The sequence below is a fragment of the Muscardinus avellanarius genome, assembly GCF_963383645.1.
Source record: "Muscardinus avellanarius genome assembly, chromosome: 12".
Taxonomy (NCBI): domain Eukaryota; kingdom Metazoa; phylum Chordata; class Mammalia; order Rodentia; family Gliridae; genus Muscardinus; species Muscardinus avellanarius.
The window spans coordinates 80,121,441-80,137,341 of record NC_137798.1 but is presented as its reverse complement, the minus strand read 5'-3'; the positions used below and the strand labels follow the sequence as shown (position 1 = coordinate 80,137,341).

At 43.9% G+C, this 15,901-nt stretch overlaps 1 protein-coding gene across 3 annotated transcripts in view; it reads right to left on the bottom strand.

The window, feature by feature from the left end:
- TTLL5 (tubulin tyrosine ligase like 5) overlaps positions 1-15,901 on the bottom strand; it is a gene marked incomplete at both ends in the record, with an annotated part of 224,442 nt that overhangs the window by 187,156 nt on the left and 21,385 nt on the right. For all 3 annotated transcript variants that reach the window (XM_080707336.1, XM_080707337.1, XM_080707338.1), the window contains 2 exons: positions 6,956-7,086; positions 15,308-15,414. In XM_080707336.1, the coding sequence (XP_080563462.1) occupies positions 6,956-7,086; positions 15,308-15,414 (238 nt within the window). The remainder of the gene's footprint in view (positions 1-6,955; positions 7,087-15,307; positions 15,415-15,901) is intronic.

The following is a 15,901-nucleotide window of genomic DNA, read 5'->3' as shown; positions in this document are numbered from 1 at the left end:
GTAGTTCTACTTCTAGAATTGTAACCTTTAGTTCTATTCACAGGATGTACAGGATTATAAAACGCTGAATCGTAATAGCAAATCACGAATTACATATACTGTATCACACATGTATGAGGACAGCAAACGTTTTGTAAAAAGGCAAAAAATAAACATTTTAGACTCTGTAGGCCTTGCATTCTCTAAGTACTCAAATCTGCCACTGTAGAATGAAAATAAACAAATGATCTGTAAATAAAGGGTATGTCTATGTGCCCATAAACCTTTACTGATGAATTCTGAATTTCATATGATTTCCATGTTACAAAATTTTATTCAACCATTTAAAACTGGAAAGCCTGGCACAGTAGTACACACCCGTAATTCTAGTACTTGGGAGGCTGAGACAAAAGGATTGCAGATTCAACGTCTGCTTTAGCAACTTAGCAAGCTCCTCAGCAACTTAGAGAGACCCTGATTCAATATAAAAAATGAAACAGGACTGAGGCGGAATGTCCCTGGGTTCAATCCCCAGTACTAAAAAAAGTAAAAGCCATTCTTAGCTCATTTTGATGTCCAAAAACGGGCACAGGACTAATCTAACTCAAACGCTATAGTTTGCAGACATCTGATGTACCCAATGGAATATTAAACAAACATATGAGAATGTTAATAACGGATAAAGGATGACCTCGAAGATAACCTGTTAGTGATCTAAAAAAAAGATTCAAAAAGTCATTCATACTGATTGTACTAGGGAGAAGGGGTACCTAAAAGAACAAGAAGAGAAAGGAGGCTTTCCACTGATTATTGTTTTATATAATTTCGTACCAAGAGAATATATTACTTTTCAAAACATAATATAATTTTCAAGACCTGCAAAGACAGGCTTATAGGTGATGAAAAATTAAATCTTCATAAAGTAAGGTCACTGAATACATGAATATTGTCTTCATTTTGCCATTTCCCCAGATTTCTGGAATCGGCTGAACAAAAATGAGCTATTAATATTAAAACAAACAAAAATTTAAAAATTTTCTTGGCTTCATTCATTAATTCAATAGTAATCTGTTCAATCAGTTTGCTAGGTTTGGGGCATAGAATAGTGAAAAAGACAGTCTTTGCCCTCACCAAAGAACAGGCGAGCAAAAGAGAAAAGATAGACATTAAACAAGCAATGACAGATAATGAGAGTTATGAAGTGTCAGGTGCTATAAAATGACCAATGTTGTCTGGAGACAGCAGCCTCCACAGTGACAATCAGATGTAGACAACTTGCATTCCAGGAAAGAGAAAGTCTAGCTCCATGCAATTCTGGCCACCAAACGTGTAGTCTAATCAATTCTATTCTCTGAACCGGCTTTATAAGAATTAATGCTTCTTTTGGTGCTTTCCTATTGCCTTGCTGCCAAAGTTCTAGACGTCAAAGACTTTTCTTCTATGCTGGGCTTTTCACTTTGATTTGTAATATTTCATAAAGAGAATCACTTTATTTCACAAATGCTAAAAATGTGAACAGGAAGCAAGAAAAATCAGAGACAAAGGCAGGGCAGAGGCCTGGGCAGTCTGCCTGGATAAGGATATTCCAGACAGGTGGCTCTGCGGCCCTTTCAGGTGCCTTCCACTTCCTACAGGGGCATCATGTTCAGCCTAATACAGAGAAACAAAGCAGGAATAGAAAGACCTGAGCTCTAACTGCAGCTTCAAGTATATGACACCATAGGTAATTTGATTGAACCAACTAGTCTCATCTTTAATATAGGAGGTTTCATCTGAGTTGCTAGGATCTCTTTAAACTCTAAAATTATAATTCTAGAAACTTCATCTGCAATTAACTAGCTGACATAAAAGTTTCCTTCAAATCTTATAATCATTTCTCAGTCTCTCTTCTAACAAGAGATGGCCATAAAACAATTCTGGGGAATGTTTTGCTTTTCTTTACTGGTGCCACCCCTTTTCCTTTGTTGCTTTCTATGTCCTCCTGATTTAAAGCTGTCCACTTGCTGGGCATGGCGGCACACACTTGTAATCCCAGCACTTGGGAGACTGAGAGGGAAGGATAGCAAATTCAAAGCCAGACTCAGAAATTTAGGCTGTCAGCAACTAACTGAGACACTGTTTCCAAATAATGAAATAAAAAGGGATGGGGGTGCAGCTTGTAGACAGAATATCCTGGGTTCAATCCTCCCTAGTACCACACAAACAAATAAGTTCACAGCAGTTTTAGGCAGGTGCTTCAATTTTTTTTTTTTTTTTTTTTTTGCGGGTCTGAAGATGAACCCGGGGGGCATTCAACCTCCAAGCTACACCCCCTGCCCTATTTTTTATTCTTTATTTTGAAACTGGGTCTCACTAAGTTGCAGAGGGCCTCACTAAGTAGCTGAAGCTGTCCGTGAACCACGATCCTCTGGTCTCAGCCTCCCAAATGCTGGGATTACATGCGTGCGCCACCATGTCCGGCTGTAGGTGCTTCAATTCTACTAAACACCCTCTGTGTTGTTGGGGGGGGGGCACCAGGAGCCTAGAAAGGACTGCCATGTGTTTCAACCCCCACACTCCAATTACTGAGGTCAGTTCAGGGAGTATCCAGGCTTTCATATCTCACATCTGGCCCAAACACAGTGGTTGGTCTCTCTTTTTTTTTTTTTAAGATTTAAAGAAGTTTATTAAAAGATAGAAATACACCGGGCGTGGTGGCGCACGCTTGTAATCCCCGCGCTTGGGAGGCGGAGACAGGAGGATCGCGCAGGTTCGAAGCCAGCCGCGCTGGCGTAAGAGACCCTGTTTCAAAAATATAAAATAGGTCTGGGAGTGTAGCCCGGAGGTAGAAGGGCTTCCAGGAACCCCAGTACCACCAAAAAAAAAAAAAAAAAAAGATAGAAATACAAAACATAGTAACATGAGGAGGGTACTTTGAACGAAATCACCCAGTGGTTGGTCTTTGGGCTAGATCTCTACAGAAATGGATTTAAGATTTTCATTTTTTTAAATTAGGACAAAATATTTAAATTTATGAGATCACCTTGGCCGATATCCCTAGTGTCTAGGGACAATCCTTATGCCGGGTCTTCAACTGTTCTTTTTAAAGGCCTTTCATCGGGGTCTATTCCAATCCCTTTCTGCCCCTTCAGATAACCAAACCCATCCCTAGGCCCCTGTCTTGGCACAAGACTGCATTGCCATCTTCACCAAGAAGGCTGGGAATTCAGAACATGAAGCTGCTCACCTGCTTTCCCCGCCACCCCCCCCCCCCCCGTTTTATCTGGGCTAGCACTTAGCCTTCTTCCTTCTCTCCTCTCAGGGAGACACATCCACCTCTTGTTCTACAGCTCACTCTTCTACCTGAGCTCCTGAGAAAACTCTCTCTAGCCTCCTCTGAGACCTCTGTCCCTTCTACCTCTCCCCTCTCTCTCCTCCCTGGCTCTCTTTGGCCTTCTTCTATTTCTTTTCTCTTCCTTAGTAATCCCTTTCATCTGTAACCTCCAAAATCTATACCTTGGCCAAACTCAGAGCTGATTTTCAAGAAGCCTGTAAAACTTCACTATGTTGTTTGCCCTATAGGTACCTCAAATCCATACCATGTACAAATTTAACACTCCTCTTCCCCTATAAGGCCACCTTCTTTATGCCCCTCCTTAAGTTCCCTGGTTAAAGATCTAATGATCCTGGTGGGGCACAGTGACACTTGCCAGTACTCATTTGCCCAGCTACTCAGAAGGCTGCACCAGAAGAATCACTAGAGCCCAGAAATTTGAGGCCAGCCTGGGCAACATAGCAAATACCCATCTCAAAACAAAACACGCACCTCCTCTCAGCTTCTGAGAGGCCTTTGGGGGCCTCTTTGACCCTCTGCCTCACTCCTCACATCTAGTTAATACATCTTGTTTATTTTCCTGCTCCATCTACTCACCTGTTCATTCCCACTGCAAAATTCAACCCATGAATTATGTTTTGTTTTGTTTTGTTTTGCGGGTCTGGGAATGGAACCCAGGGGTATTAAATCCCTGAGCTACATCTCATACCCGATTTTTTATTCTTTATTTTGAAACAGGGTCTCACTGAATTGCAAAGGGCCTAAGTAGCTGAAGCTGTCCGCAAACCACAATTCTCCGGTCTCAGCTTCCTGAATGCTGGGATTACAAGCGTGCACCACCATGCCCGGCTCCATCAATTTTCTTATCCACATCACTGCAGTAACTTTCAAAGCAACCACAATTTTTCTTCTCTTCTTCTCCCTAATCATTTCACAGAGTTATTTTCTAAAGGCCAGTCTATTCACATCCCTTTCCTTCTCAAATATCTCCTATTGCCCACACTCGATTTAGAGGGCCAGGAATACAACAGTCATAGAAAAATGGAATTTCTAAGTTGAACATGCTATTTGGAAACTAAAGGAAAGGAGAAAAACTTAATATAGACTTTATAAAAAAGAGTAATATCTCTTTGAAAGAGAAGGTGGTTATTTCCTCTAATACGTAAACTTGGCAACATAATCTGATGATGTTAGATTTCTCTCAAATGGATTTAAATATGTCACGGATACGAATGGCATCCTGGCAAGACTGAAAGTTGGTTACTCTTGACTATCAGATCTTCCCTGTCCCTTCTCATCCAGACACAGTGAGTCCTACTGTGATCTTTGGGTAGTAGTAACAGTGACTGATTTATATTGGGATCAAGAAACATCATCTGCCCAGCCTAAATGTTATGGCTTTTGGTTATGTCTATAATAGTACTATGTGTCCTATTTACCTTCTGAATTTATTTTTTCTTAAAAAGATGAATACATAGCCGGGTATGGTGGCACACACTTATAATCCCAGTATTTGGGAGGCTGAGATCAGAGGATCGCAGTTCGCGGACAGCCTCAGCTACTTAGTGAGGCCTTCCACAACTTAGTGAGACCCTGTTTCAAAATAAAGAATAAAAAACAGGGCAAGGGGTATAGCTCGGAGGTTGAATGCCTTTGGGTTCCATCCCCAGACCTGCCAAAAAAAAAAAAAAAAGATGAATACATATGAGTTTGAATAGCAGGCTGAAGAAACAATTCCATTGAGGCACAGGTCAAGCTTGGACTGATGGAGGAATTCTAACTGTATCTAATCATCTGAATGAACTGTCCTCCCATACCTACCTCCCCAAGGTGAGAAGACAATAGCAGAATAAGAAATAGCAGAGGAAGAGAAAAGGAGGCTTTCAACTGAGATTTCTTTAGACTTTATTATTCTGGACTTCAATTTCTCGTTAGGAATTCAACAAAAGAAGTTCATATCTGGAACCATTTTATGTTGTTAACATGTTAGTTGAAGCATATTTATATTGCCATGTTTGATTATTTCATAATTTTTACTTTTGTTATATAACAATATAGTTAAACATAACATGAAATAGGAAATGATATTAAATATTTATGAACCACCTTTTCTAGTTTTTCCTGTGTATTAATCTATTTAAATATCCTGACAACGCCGTAAGGTCACCACCAATAATGGTACCATTTTACAGATGAGGAACCTAAGGCACTGAAAGGTTTGAGAAACTTCACTAAAGTGACATAACAAAAAAAAATCTTTTTTTTTTTTTCCTTGAGATAGGGTGTCTCTTGTTGCTCAGGTTGGTCTCAAAATCATGGATTCACACTATCTTCCAGCTTCAGCCTAAAAAGTAGCTGGGACTGCTGGCATGTGCCACTGTATACACCAAAAAAGTCATTGGCTACACATTGTCAGCTGTGTGTGCACTATAGCAGAAAAGCTGACTCACTTAGTGAGTGCTCTATATGACACACTTCAGAGCCTTCTGTGAGTAACAAAGAACTGCCAGGCAGTGGCCCAGCTAGGGCCACAAGGGTTAGCAGAGTTCCTCAAGAACTGCTAGTCTCTTCTCCCAAAGGATGAACATCCACCAGGTCACCCAGCCAGATGAGCACGCTCAGGCTAAAAGGACCACATCAGGCAGTCGAGGGAGAGCTCACTCTTCCTCTCTCCATGCTGCTTGCTCTACTCTTAAGACAGAAATAGTCTCTCTCCTGGACTTGCTGGAAGAAACCTTCCATCCGTCTGTCCTATCTGGGCCTGTCCTGGGCACAGGAGATGTGCCTTTTTACTGGCCATGTCCATGCAGGCATGCTGCCACGGTGCCCAGCAATAAAGCGCTGTGCTAGACTGCATGGTGCCCGTCTGGACACGAACTCCACCATCTGCAAGCTACAGAACTTATGGGAAGTTTCTCAACCAATCTGTATCTTAGTCTCCTCATCTGTAACATTCTCTCAAGAGGTTCAACATAAAAGAATGCCTAATAAAAATAAATGGTCATTAAGTGTTAGCTATTACTATGGTTACTCTTTAGACTCTCACGAGAGACTTGGATCCTACCTTCTCTGTACCTAATGCCTCTTATGTGTGGAAAAACTACTGAGTCAGGCTCTAAAATATTCCAGCTCCTGGGCCTGGGCAGGTAAGTTTACAATGAAATAAAAGAAAGAAAAGGCCCATTTAAAACCTGGATCTAGGCCAGATATTCCTATATCATTCTACCAGCAATACAGCTAACATTTAGAATCCTGTTTGGCTTCTATGTGTATTTTTTATTAGTGTGAATTCAAAGGAGAAAGAGTATGCCTAACTGATATCTCCAAACCCTAACATTAAAAGATAAATGATACTTGTATTCTGAAAGATATCCATCACTCAAATTCAGAAATCAAGTCAGCAAGAATGTTTCTTAAATGGCAAGGGGGAAAATAAACTCAGAAAAGGAAACATATATAGTTCATATATAGGAGTAAAAAGTGTCTTTACATAGGCACTAACTTATTGATGAAGAGACAATCAAACAAAAATACTCTTTTCCTAGAGAACCATGATCATCTAAGGACTTGAAAAGCCCTGCTAGTTGATGATGTGAGGCAGCCTCGGGGCAATTTGCCCCAGTGCAGGTGCTAGGGGTTGGGGCATTCTTATTAGGCACTTACTACAGAATTCCGCGTACTCAGCTGGCAGGAGGAAGGTCTGAGGGAGGATGTGAAAAGCCTTGAACCCATGCGTATGCTGCATTCGAATGATGTTTTTGTACAGTCGATCCTTCCGAGTTAGTTCATAAGACCTAAAAACCAGAAAAGTATGGACATTTCAGTAAACTACGACTCAAAAGGTCTTCCTGTGCTATTGCATTCTAAAGAATTCATGGTTCACAGTTCTGGAAGAATTACTGAGGATAGTAGTGTATCCCAAATCTACCACTTTGTTAACCTAAAAGGTGCTATTGATCATTTTTGTCAAATGAAATTCTGGGTCCAGGTTTACTCATTAGGATATAGTTTATGAGCCAGGCATGGTGGCCCATGCTTATAATCCCAGTACTTGGGAGGCTGAGACAGGATGGCAGGTTCGAAGCCAGGCTCAGCTACTTAGTGAGGCCCTTCACAACTTAGTGCGATTCTGTTTACCAATAAATAAAATCAGGCTGGAGGTTTAGCTCAAAGGTAGAATGCCTCTGGTTCAATCCCTTGTTGCCACACACACACACAAAAATAATAAGATAAAATTTATGGCAGGGTGGCAGGATGTGGTGGCACATGCCTGTAACTCCAGTTACTTAGGAGGCTGGGACAAGAGGATCGATAACTTTAAGGGTAGCCTGAACAAAAGGCTCTATCTCAAAAATAAAAAAAGGTTTGAGATTGCAGCTCAGTGGTACTTGCCTAGCTTTACAAGGCCCTGGGATCAATCCCCCGTTCCCTCACATACAGATTAACTTATGTACAGTAAATTTCTCCCTTTTTAGTATATAATTCTGAGTTTGGACAAACACATACCACTAGGTAATTACCACCATAGGCAAGACAGACAGTTCTAACACCCAGAGCTGCCTCAAGTCCTTTGCAGTCAACCCTTCTAATCAACGCTAGACTCTGGGCAAACATCATCTGCTTTCTGTTGCTATTATTTCTGCCTTTTCTAGAAAGCCACATACGTGGGATCATATGGCACATATCCTTTTAGGACTAGCTTCTTTCACTGAGAATAATGCGTTTGAGATTATCCCCATTGCTACATGGACTCTGTCCTTTTCTTGCTCAGTAATAATCTATGGTGTGGATGTACCAGTTTATCCATTTACCAGCTGAAGGACATTTGGGCTGTTTTTAGTTTGGAAAGATCATAATCAAGGTTGCTATAAGAATCCACATACAGGTTTTGTATGAACATGAGTTTTTATACGTTTTTAGGTGAATACATTTTTTAGGAGTCAGACTGCTAGGTTGTTTAGTAAGTTATATTAGTTATCTATTGCTGCATAATAAATAACCCCAAAACATAGTACTTAAAATAAAAATACACATTTACGGTCGCCCAGAGGTTCTTTAGGCCAGAAAAGTGAGATGACCGAGCTGGGCAGTTCTGTTCCAAGGCCCTTCATGAGGTTAGTCGAGATGTTGGCCAGCACTGTAATCGCCAGGTTTGATGGGAGACAAAGGATCACATCACTGAGGGCTCACTGGTACAGTAATGGGGACTTTGAGGCTGCTTTTGCTAAAGAGCACTGACTCTTCAGTTGGGTGACTAAAAGTAGAACAAAAACCTTGACATCTCTGCCTTCATTTTCTGTCTCCTTTTCTACTTTAAACTTTGGGTCAGATTCCTGCACAACTGCCCAGAGACCTGTTATTTAAGAAGTATCTGTCTAAAAACTGGTAAGACGAGGTTGATTAGCCCTGTATATACCAAACCTCTCTCATCCTCGATTCAAGGCTGAACCCTTCAAGGTAGGAGTAACAGGATACTTCAAAATCCCAGGAAAAGCAACTCTAGCAAGTAGACCGCCCAATGATGAAAACCGAGGCTAACCCCCAATCCGGAGCAATCACGCCATGACAGGAGTGAAGACTACCCTCCCCTCCACGGCGGGAGAAATCATGTCATGATGGGAACGAAATTCCCCTGGAGAAAGCGGAACCTCACAGAACTAGATAACTGAGATAAATAATGATCAACCAGACCACAGTTGGGCTCACACTGACTTATTGCCACCGCCCCTGCTTCCGTCCTTCCCCTAAATAACCCAGACTCCTTTGTCAATACCCTGAAAACAAGGCTGTTTTAGTCAGCTTTTTCATTACTGTGACCAAAACATTCAAAAAAACAAGGTAGAGGAGAAAAGGTTTACTTCTCCTGGTTTCAGTAGCACAGTTCCTAGTCTGCCGGCTCCAAGGTGGGCACCACTGGCAAGGCAGGGCAGGGAAACAGCAGTCAGCTCTGGCGTTCTGGGGCTGGAAGCAGAGACAGCACCCAAAAGCAGCCAGGGCCAGATGTCGTCCTCAAGGCCACGTGCCCAGTGATCCTCCTCAGCCACGGCCCACCTCTGGACCTTGCCGTGTTGCCAACACATGAGCTTTTCTGGAGGACACTCCATATACAAACCCTAACAAGGGCTTAAGACACAGGCCCCCATTTCTCCCCAATGGCCATACTGAATAATAAACTCCTTTCTTGCTTCAACAGCACTCCTCTCTGATTGACTCTCAGGTCTCAGTGACCAAATTTGATCTCTTGAGACCTGCGGAGTGAGGCCTCTGGCCTAGAGGACCAGGAACAGTATGTCTGTGCAGGGCGGGGGCCTAAGTTCCTCCCCATGTAAATTCTTCCACAAGGCCTTCGGGGCATGACAACGGGCTTCTCCCAGATCCAGTGATCTGAGAAAGAGAGCAAAAAAGAAGCTGTAATGACTCTTAGGACCTGTCACATTCCATTTGTCAGAACCAACTCACCGAGTCCAGCTGACACTCAGGAACAGAAAACTCTAGCTCACCCTTTTGAAGCCAGTGTCAAAGAATTCATGAACACATTTCACTATAGCCACATAAATATGTTTAACTTTATAAGACTCTGCCAAATAGTTATTGTGAGGATATTGGAAAAACAAGCTCAGTTTCTTCTTACAGATGCTGAGATATAAAGGAAATACCAAAGTGTTCTCCTATTCTCCACTCTCAGTTCAATACAGTCACGCAATGCAGAACGTGCAGAAGATAGTCCCTATATTCCAGCAAGCAATCCTCCAGCAGATACCATCTGGGCATCCTCCAACTGAATTCAATTCTGACATTACCTGGAGACAGCATCAGACCCCACAGGTTGAGATCTCAGTCCCACACACTGCCCCTCCCTTCTCATGCAGCCTATATGTACCAGTGTACTTTATCTGTGCTTCTGACCTGCAATAAATCAAGTTTCCCCAAGACCCTCTCTCCTTGAATTTGATTATTTGTTAGGGTGTATCAGAGAACTCAACAAAGCACTTACTTGTACTTACTGGTTTTCATAGGGATGCTATGAAGGATACAGGTGAAGAGATATGTGGAGCAGGGTACAGGAGAAGGGGGGCGAAGTCTCCATGCCCTCTGCTGACACTCTCCCCTCTAGAAACCTCAGCATGTTTGGCCATCTGGAAGCTCTCCAAACCCAGTCCTTTGGGTTTTAATGGAAGCCTCATTAGGAAGGTGTGAGGAGTAAAATCATTGGTCACTGATAATCAACTTTAAGCCCCTTTCCCCTTTCTAGAGGCTAAAGGGCAGTCTGAAACTCCCATCCCTCCAATCATGCCTTGGTTGTTCCTATGACCAGTCCCCAACCTGAAGCTACCTACAGACTGTAGATCATGTCAGTTCTTTAGCATACAAAAAGGATTATAGTTATTGTATGTCAGGAAGTGGGAAATTAGATCAAATATATATTTTTTGAGATCAATTATCCCAAGTGATTGTACCATTTGGCATTCCTACTAGCCACATATTGGTGTTCCAGTTGCAATGCACCCTGGCCAGCATGGGTGATGTCTGGTTTTTTGTTTTTAGTCATTTAAATACACTGGTATGTACTAGTACCTCATATGGCTTTAATGTGTATTCCACAAATGACTAATGATGCTGAGCATCTTTTCATGATCCTATTTTCCATATGTGTATCTTCTTTGAAGCATCCTTTCAAATACTGTATCCATTTTTGGAAAAATAGGGTCGCTGGTTTGTTTTATTTATTTATTATTTATTTTATTGGTGCATTGTAATCATATATCACATTGGAATACAAGACTTGAGAGGATATACAAGCACACATCATCCAATTAGCCCTCATCCAGCCCCCATCCCATTCCCTCCCCCCCCACTCGATCCCATGCTTGTTTGGTGATTAACTTTGACGCATTTGTTTATGTACCTCCTGCATTTTCAAATTTATTTATTTATTTATTTATTTATTTATTTATTTATTTTATTGTGGTACTGGGGTTCCTGGAAGCCCTTCTACCCCCGGGCTACACTCTCAGACCTATTTTTACATTTTTTTTTAATTTGGAAACAGGGTCTCCTAAGCCAGCGCGCGCGGCTGGCTTCGAACCTGCGATCCTCCTGTCTCTGCCTCCCAAGTGCGGGGATTACAAGTGTGCGCCACCACGCCCGGCTACCTCCTGCATTTTAAAGAGGCTCCATCCTCCCCTATTCCATACCCTCTGATTGGTCACCTTAGTTGCTTCACTATAGGGCTCTTTCTATAGCTCGACCTCTTCCTGTTGCCCCTTTCCTCCTAGTTTTTGCTGATTAGAGTAAGCATCTGATATTTATTTTCTGCGATATTTCTCTGTGCATGCCACATTGCAAGTACCGATCCCACTCTTGATGGCCCAGTAGTGGCCTGGCTACCCAGTGGACTGATCCAGACCTCACTGGCTCAAGCAGCGGCCTTGCCTCATGGGAGGCCCCGATTCTGGTCTCGCTGGCCCCGACACCGGCCTAACCCCTTAGCTTGCTCCGATCCTGGCCTCGCTGGCCCCAGCACCGGCCTAGACTCAAGGCAGGCTCCGATATCAGCCTCAGCAGCCTCAGTAGCAGCCTTGCCTCACGGAAGGCTCCAATGTCGGCCGCTGGCCCTAGCACCGGCCTAGCCCCTCGGCAGGCTCTGATACTGGCCCCGGAGGCCCCAGCTCCAGCCTTGCCTCACGGCAGGCTCCCATCCAAGCCTCGCTGGCCCCAGCATTGGCCTAACCCCTCGGCAGGCTCCAATCCTGGCCTCGGAGGCCCCGGCACCGGCCTTGCCTCACAGTAGGCTCCGATGCTGGCCATTGGCCCCGGCACCAGCCTAACCCCTCGGCAGGCTCAAATTCCAGCCTTGAAGGCCCCAGCACCGGCCTTGCCTCACAGTAGGCTCCAATCCCGGCCTCACTGGCCCCAGCATTGGCCTAACCCCTCGGCAGGCTCCGATCTCCGCCTCAGAGGCCCCAGTAGTGGCCTTGCCTCACGGCAGGCTCCGATGTCAGCCACTGGCCCCGGCACCAGCCTAACCCCTCGGCAGGCTCCAGTCCCTGCCTCGAAGGCCCCAGCACCGTCCTTGCCTCACAGCAGGCTCCGATCCCGGCCTTGCTGGCCCCGGCACCGGCCTTGCCTCACGGCAGGCTCCAATCCCGGCCTCACTGGACCCAGCACCAGCCTAACCCCTCGGCAGGCTCCAATCCCAGCCTCGGAGGCTCCAGCACCAGCCTTGCCTCACGGCAGGCTTCAAACCCAGCTTTGCTATGTCCGTCACCGGCCTCACCCCTTGGCAGGCTCCAATCTGAGCATCCTCTTCGCCCAACCAATTGTCCCACGTTCTCGAGGGTGCATGGGGTAGCATTCTGCCTCTGGGGTTATTATTTCAAAGGTTCCAGTTGTAATGCATCAGATCTCTGCCTCCCCTGAGTACTGGCCACTGCCATTGCCACTGTCTCCACCATTTCAAATCTTTCCCAGGCTCTTTTTCCACTCTGAATGTTGTCCAGTGTTCCTAAGCATACGTGACGGTAGCATTCGACATTTCTCCATAAAAATAAGGTTGGTAGGCTCCAATTTCTGCTTCTCCTGAATACAAGTCTCCACCGCCATCGCGGAGACCGCTTTCAACACCGCCTTTCTCCTTGGTCTCCACTAAACTCTCTCCTTACAGGTAATGTCCAAGATTCTTAACAATATAGAGAAACAGCAGTCCTCCTTCACGGGGAATTTTTCCATAAGTTCCAGTGCATTTGGATAAGTTTTGTCTGCATCTCCAGTGTCCTGGCATCCGCCACGGCCTTCTTAACCCCTCTCCGATATTTTTCTTTTTTCTTTTTCTTTCCCCTTTTTTTTTAATAAGAGAGGACAGTATGTGTGGTTTGAGGAGGTAGTGGGATCAGGCACTCAGTAGCACTGTGACACGACCCTGTTTCCCCATGGTCCAGTGTGCTTTGCACTACTCTGCCTGGGGCCCAAGTCCTGCGACCCAGGCCCTGGCTGTTCCGGGGTCCGGCGTGCCCCGCCCGACCCCTGCCCAGGACCCAGGGTCTTACTGGGCCCGGTTTCTCCAGGGGTCTGGCATGCTATGCACGGTCCAGCCCGGGACCCAGCGTCCCGCAACCCGGGCCCTGGCTGGCGTGCCCTGCGCGACCCCTGCCCGGGACCCAGGGTCTTACTGGGCCCAGTTTCTCCAGGGGTCTGGCGTGCTACACGCGGTCCGACCCAGGGCCCAGAGTCCCGCGACCCGGGCCCCAGCTGGCGTGCCCCCTTAAGTACTGTGCCCATTTTTGGAAAAACAGGGTTGCTGGTTTGTTTTCTTATTATTGAGTTTTGAGAGCTCAGTATATGTTCTGGATACATTTGTGGGGAAGGGTACTGGGATTGAACTCAGGGACATTCCACTTTCAAGCTACACTTTCAGTCGTGTGTGTGTGTGTGTGTTGAAAAATATATATACACACACACATTTTTTTTTCAGTACTGGGTATTGAACCCAGGGAAATCTAGCTCTGAGCTATATTCCCAGTCCTATTTTATGTTTTATTTTAACACAGGGTCTCACTAAGTTTCTGAGGGCCTTGCTAAGTTGCTAAGGCTGACCTCGAACCTACAGTCCTCTTTTTCCAGCCTCCCAAATACTGGGATTAAAGTAGTACACCACACACCCTGATCCTATTTATCTTTTATTTTAAAACAGGGCCTTGTTAGCTGGGCATGGTGGCGCACGCTTGTAAACTCTGCACTTGGGAGTTGGAGACAGGAGGATTGCGCAGGTTCGAAGCCAGCCATGCTGGCTTAAGAGACCCTGTTTCCAAAAATAAAGTATAAAATAGGTCTGGGAGTGTAGTCCGGAGGTAGAAGGGCTTCCAGGAATCCCAGTACCACCAAAATAAATAAATAAATAAATAAACAAACAAACAAACAAGGCCTTGTTAAGTTACTAATAGTCTCAGAAAAATCCAAAATCCAAAATGCTTCCATATATTAAACTGTTTTAGTACCAGCCTAATGCCACAATAGGAAAGTACCATACCTTGAAACTGTTTCATATGCAAAATTATTATTATTGTTACTATTATTATTTGTGGTGTTGGGGATCAAAACCAAGGCCTGTGCATGCTAGGCATGTCGTACCTCTGAGCTACACCCCTAGCCCATACACAAAATTATTAAGAATATTGTAAGTCAGGTATGGTGGTACATGCCTGTAATCCCAGTACTTGGGAGGCTGAGACAGGAGACTGTAGGTTTAAGGCCAGCCTTACCAACTTAGCGATGCCCTCAGCAACTCCTTCCTAATTATATGTCAAAAACCACAAAATGATCTGTCATTAAAAATTATGTTCAATGTTATATCCGTTGAAAACTAGATGTCATCTTTCAGTCCTGTTAATAACAAAGAAATAGAGACCACCATTATGTAAGAAGGATTTGTTATGCTTTTACTAGAATTAGACAATTTTTTTGGTACTTTTCTTTGGAAATGTGGAATTTGTTAACTCAAGCACAATATGTCATATAGAAATAATATATATGCCATTCCTTTATTTTTCTTTTCATTCATTTATTGGTAGTGGAGGGTTGAACCCAGTGGCAGTTTACCTCTGAGGTACACCCTCAACCTTTTTTATTTATTTTGAAACATGGTCTCGATAAGTTGCTGAAGCTGACCTCAACCTTGCAATTCTTCTGTCTCAGCCTCAAGTACTGAGATTACAGGTGTGCCACCATACCTGACTGATGGGCCATTCTTTTTTAAGAGAAAACAGTAGCCATGAGGTGTTCTCAAGAAGTTCTATTTTAAGAGAGAAAGCCAGAAACTGTCTCCTTTTAAACTATCCATGTCTCCATGGCTCTTAAAAAGTGTCTGTACCTGTCCAGGAACAGGAACATTTCAGTTTGATTTGCAGACTGCTGCCCTATACCACATTTCTTCTTATTCTTTTAAGAATGTAATTATCTCTGCTATATATTCCACGTTCAGCGACCTCCGAATGCCACACACAGCTACAAGAGCATTACCTGGGAAAATGATTGACCTTTTGTGCTTCTGAGAGGGTGCGAAGTAAGAAGGGCTTCAGGTGGGATCCTGTCCACATCAGGTTATAGTCAGTACTGCTTGGGTGAACCTGAGGGCAGACAGAAACACAGAAGGCAAAACCATCAGAAACAGGCCCTTTCCAAGAAAAGTACTGGCAGAGAAAGTCATACTGACATTTTTTTTCCAAAGAGAACTCACAGAAATGGCCCAATAAGTATGTAAGCCTAGTAAGACAAAACCAAAATTTCATAGAATATGAGATAATCATGTTTAAAGGATAGGAGAGTTGGACAAATCCCAGACACAGAATAAATTAACCCCTCGTTGATGCTATCTCCAAATACTCTTGCATATCAAAGTATGAGATCACAGCCCACCCCCAATACTCCTTTCTCAGAACTTCCTTATGTCTCTGAAGATTCTGGGTATAAAATGTTCATCATGCTAAGTGAGATTAGTAAGTCACAAAAAATAAGTAATTGAATGATCTCCCTAATATGTGGAAGCTAGGGAGAAAATGGGTCACAGGAGGAACTCTAGATGAAGAAGGATGAGCAATATAAGATATATAATGT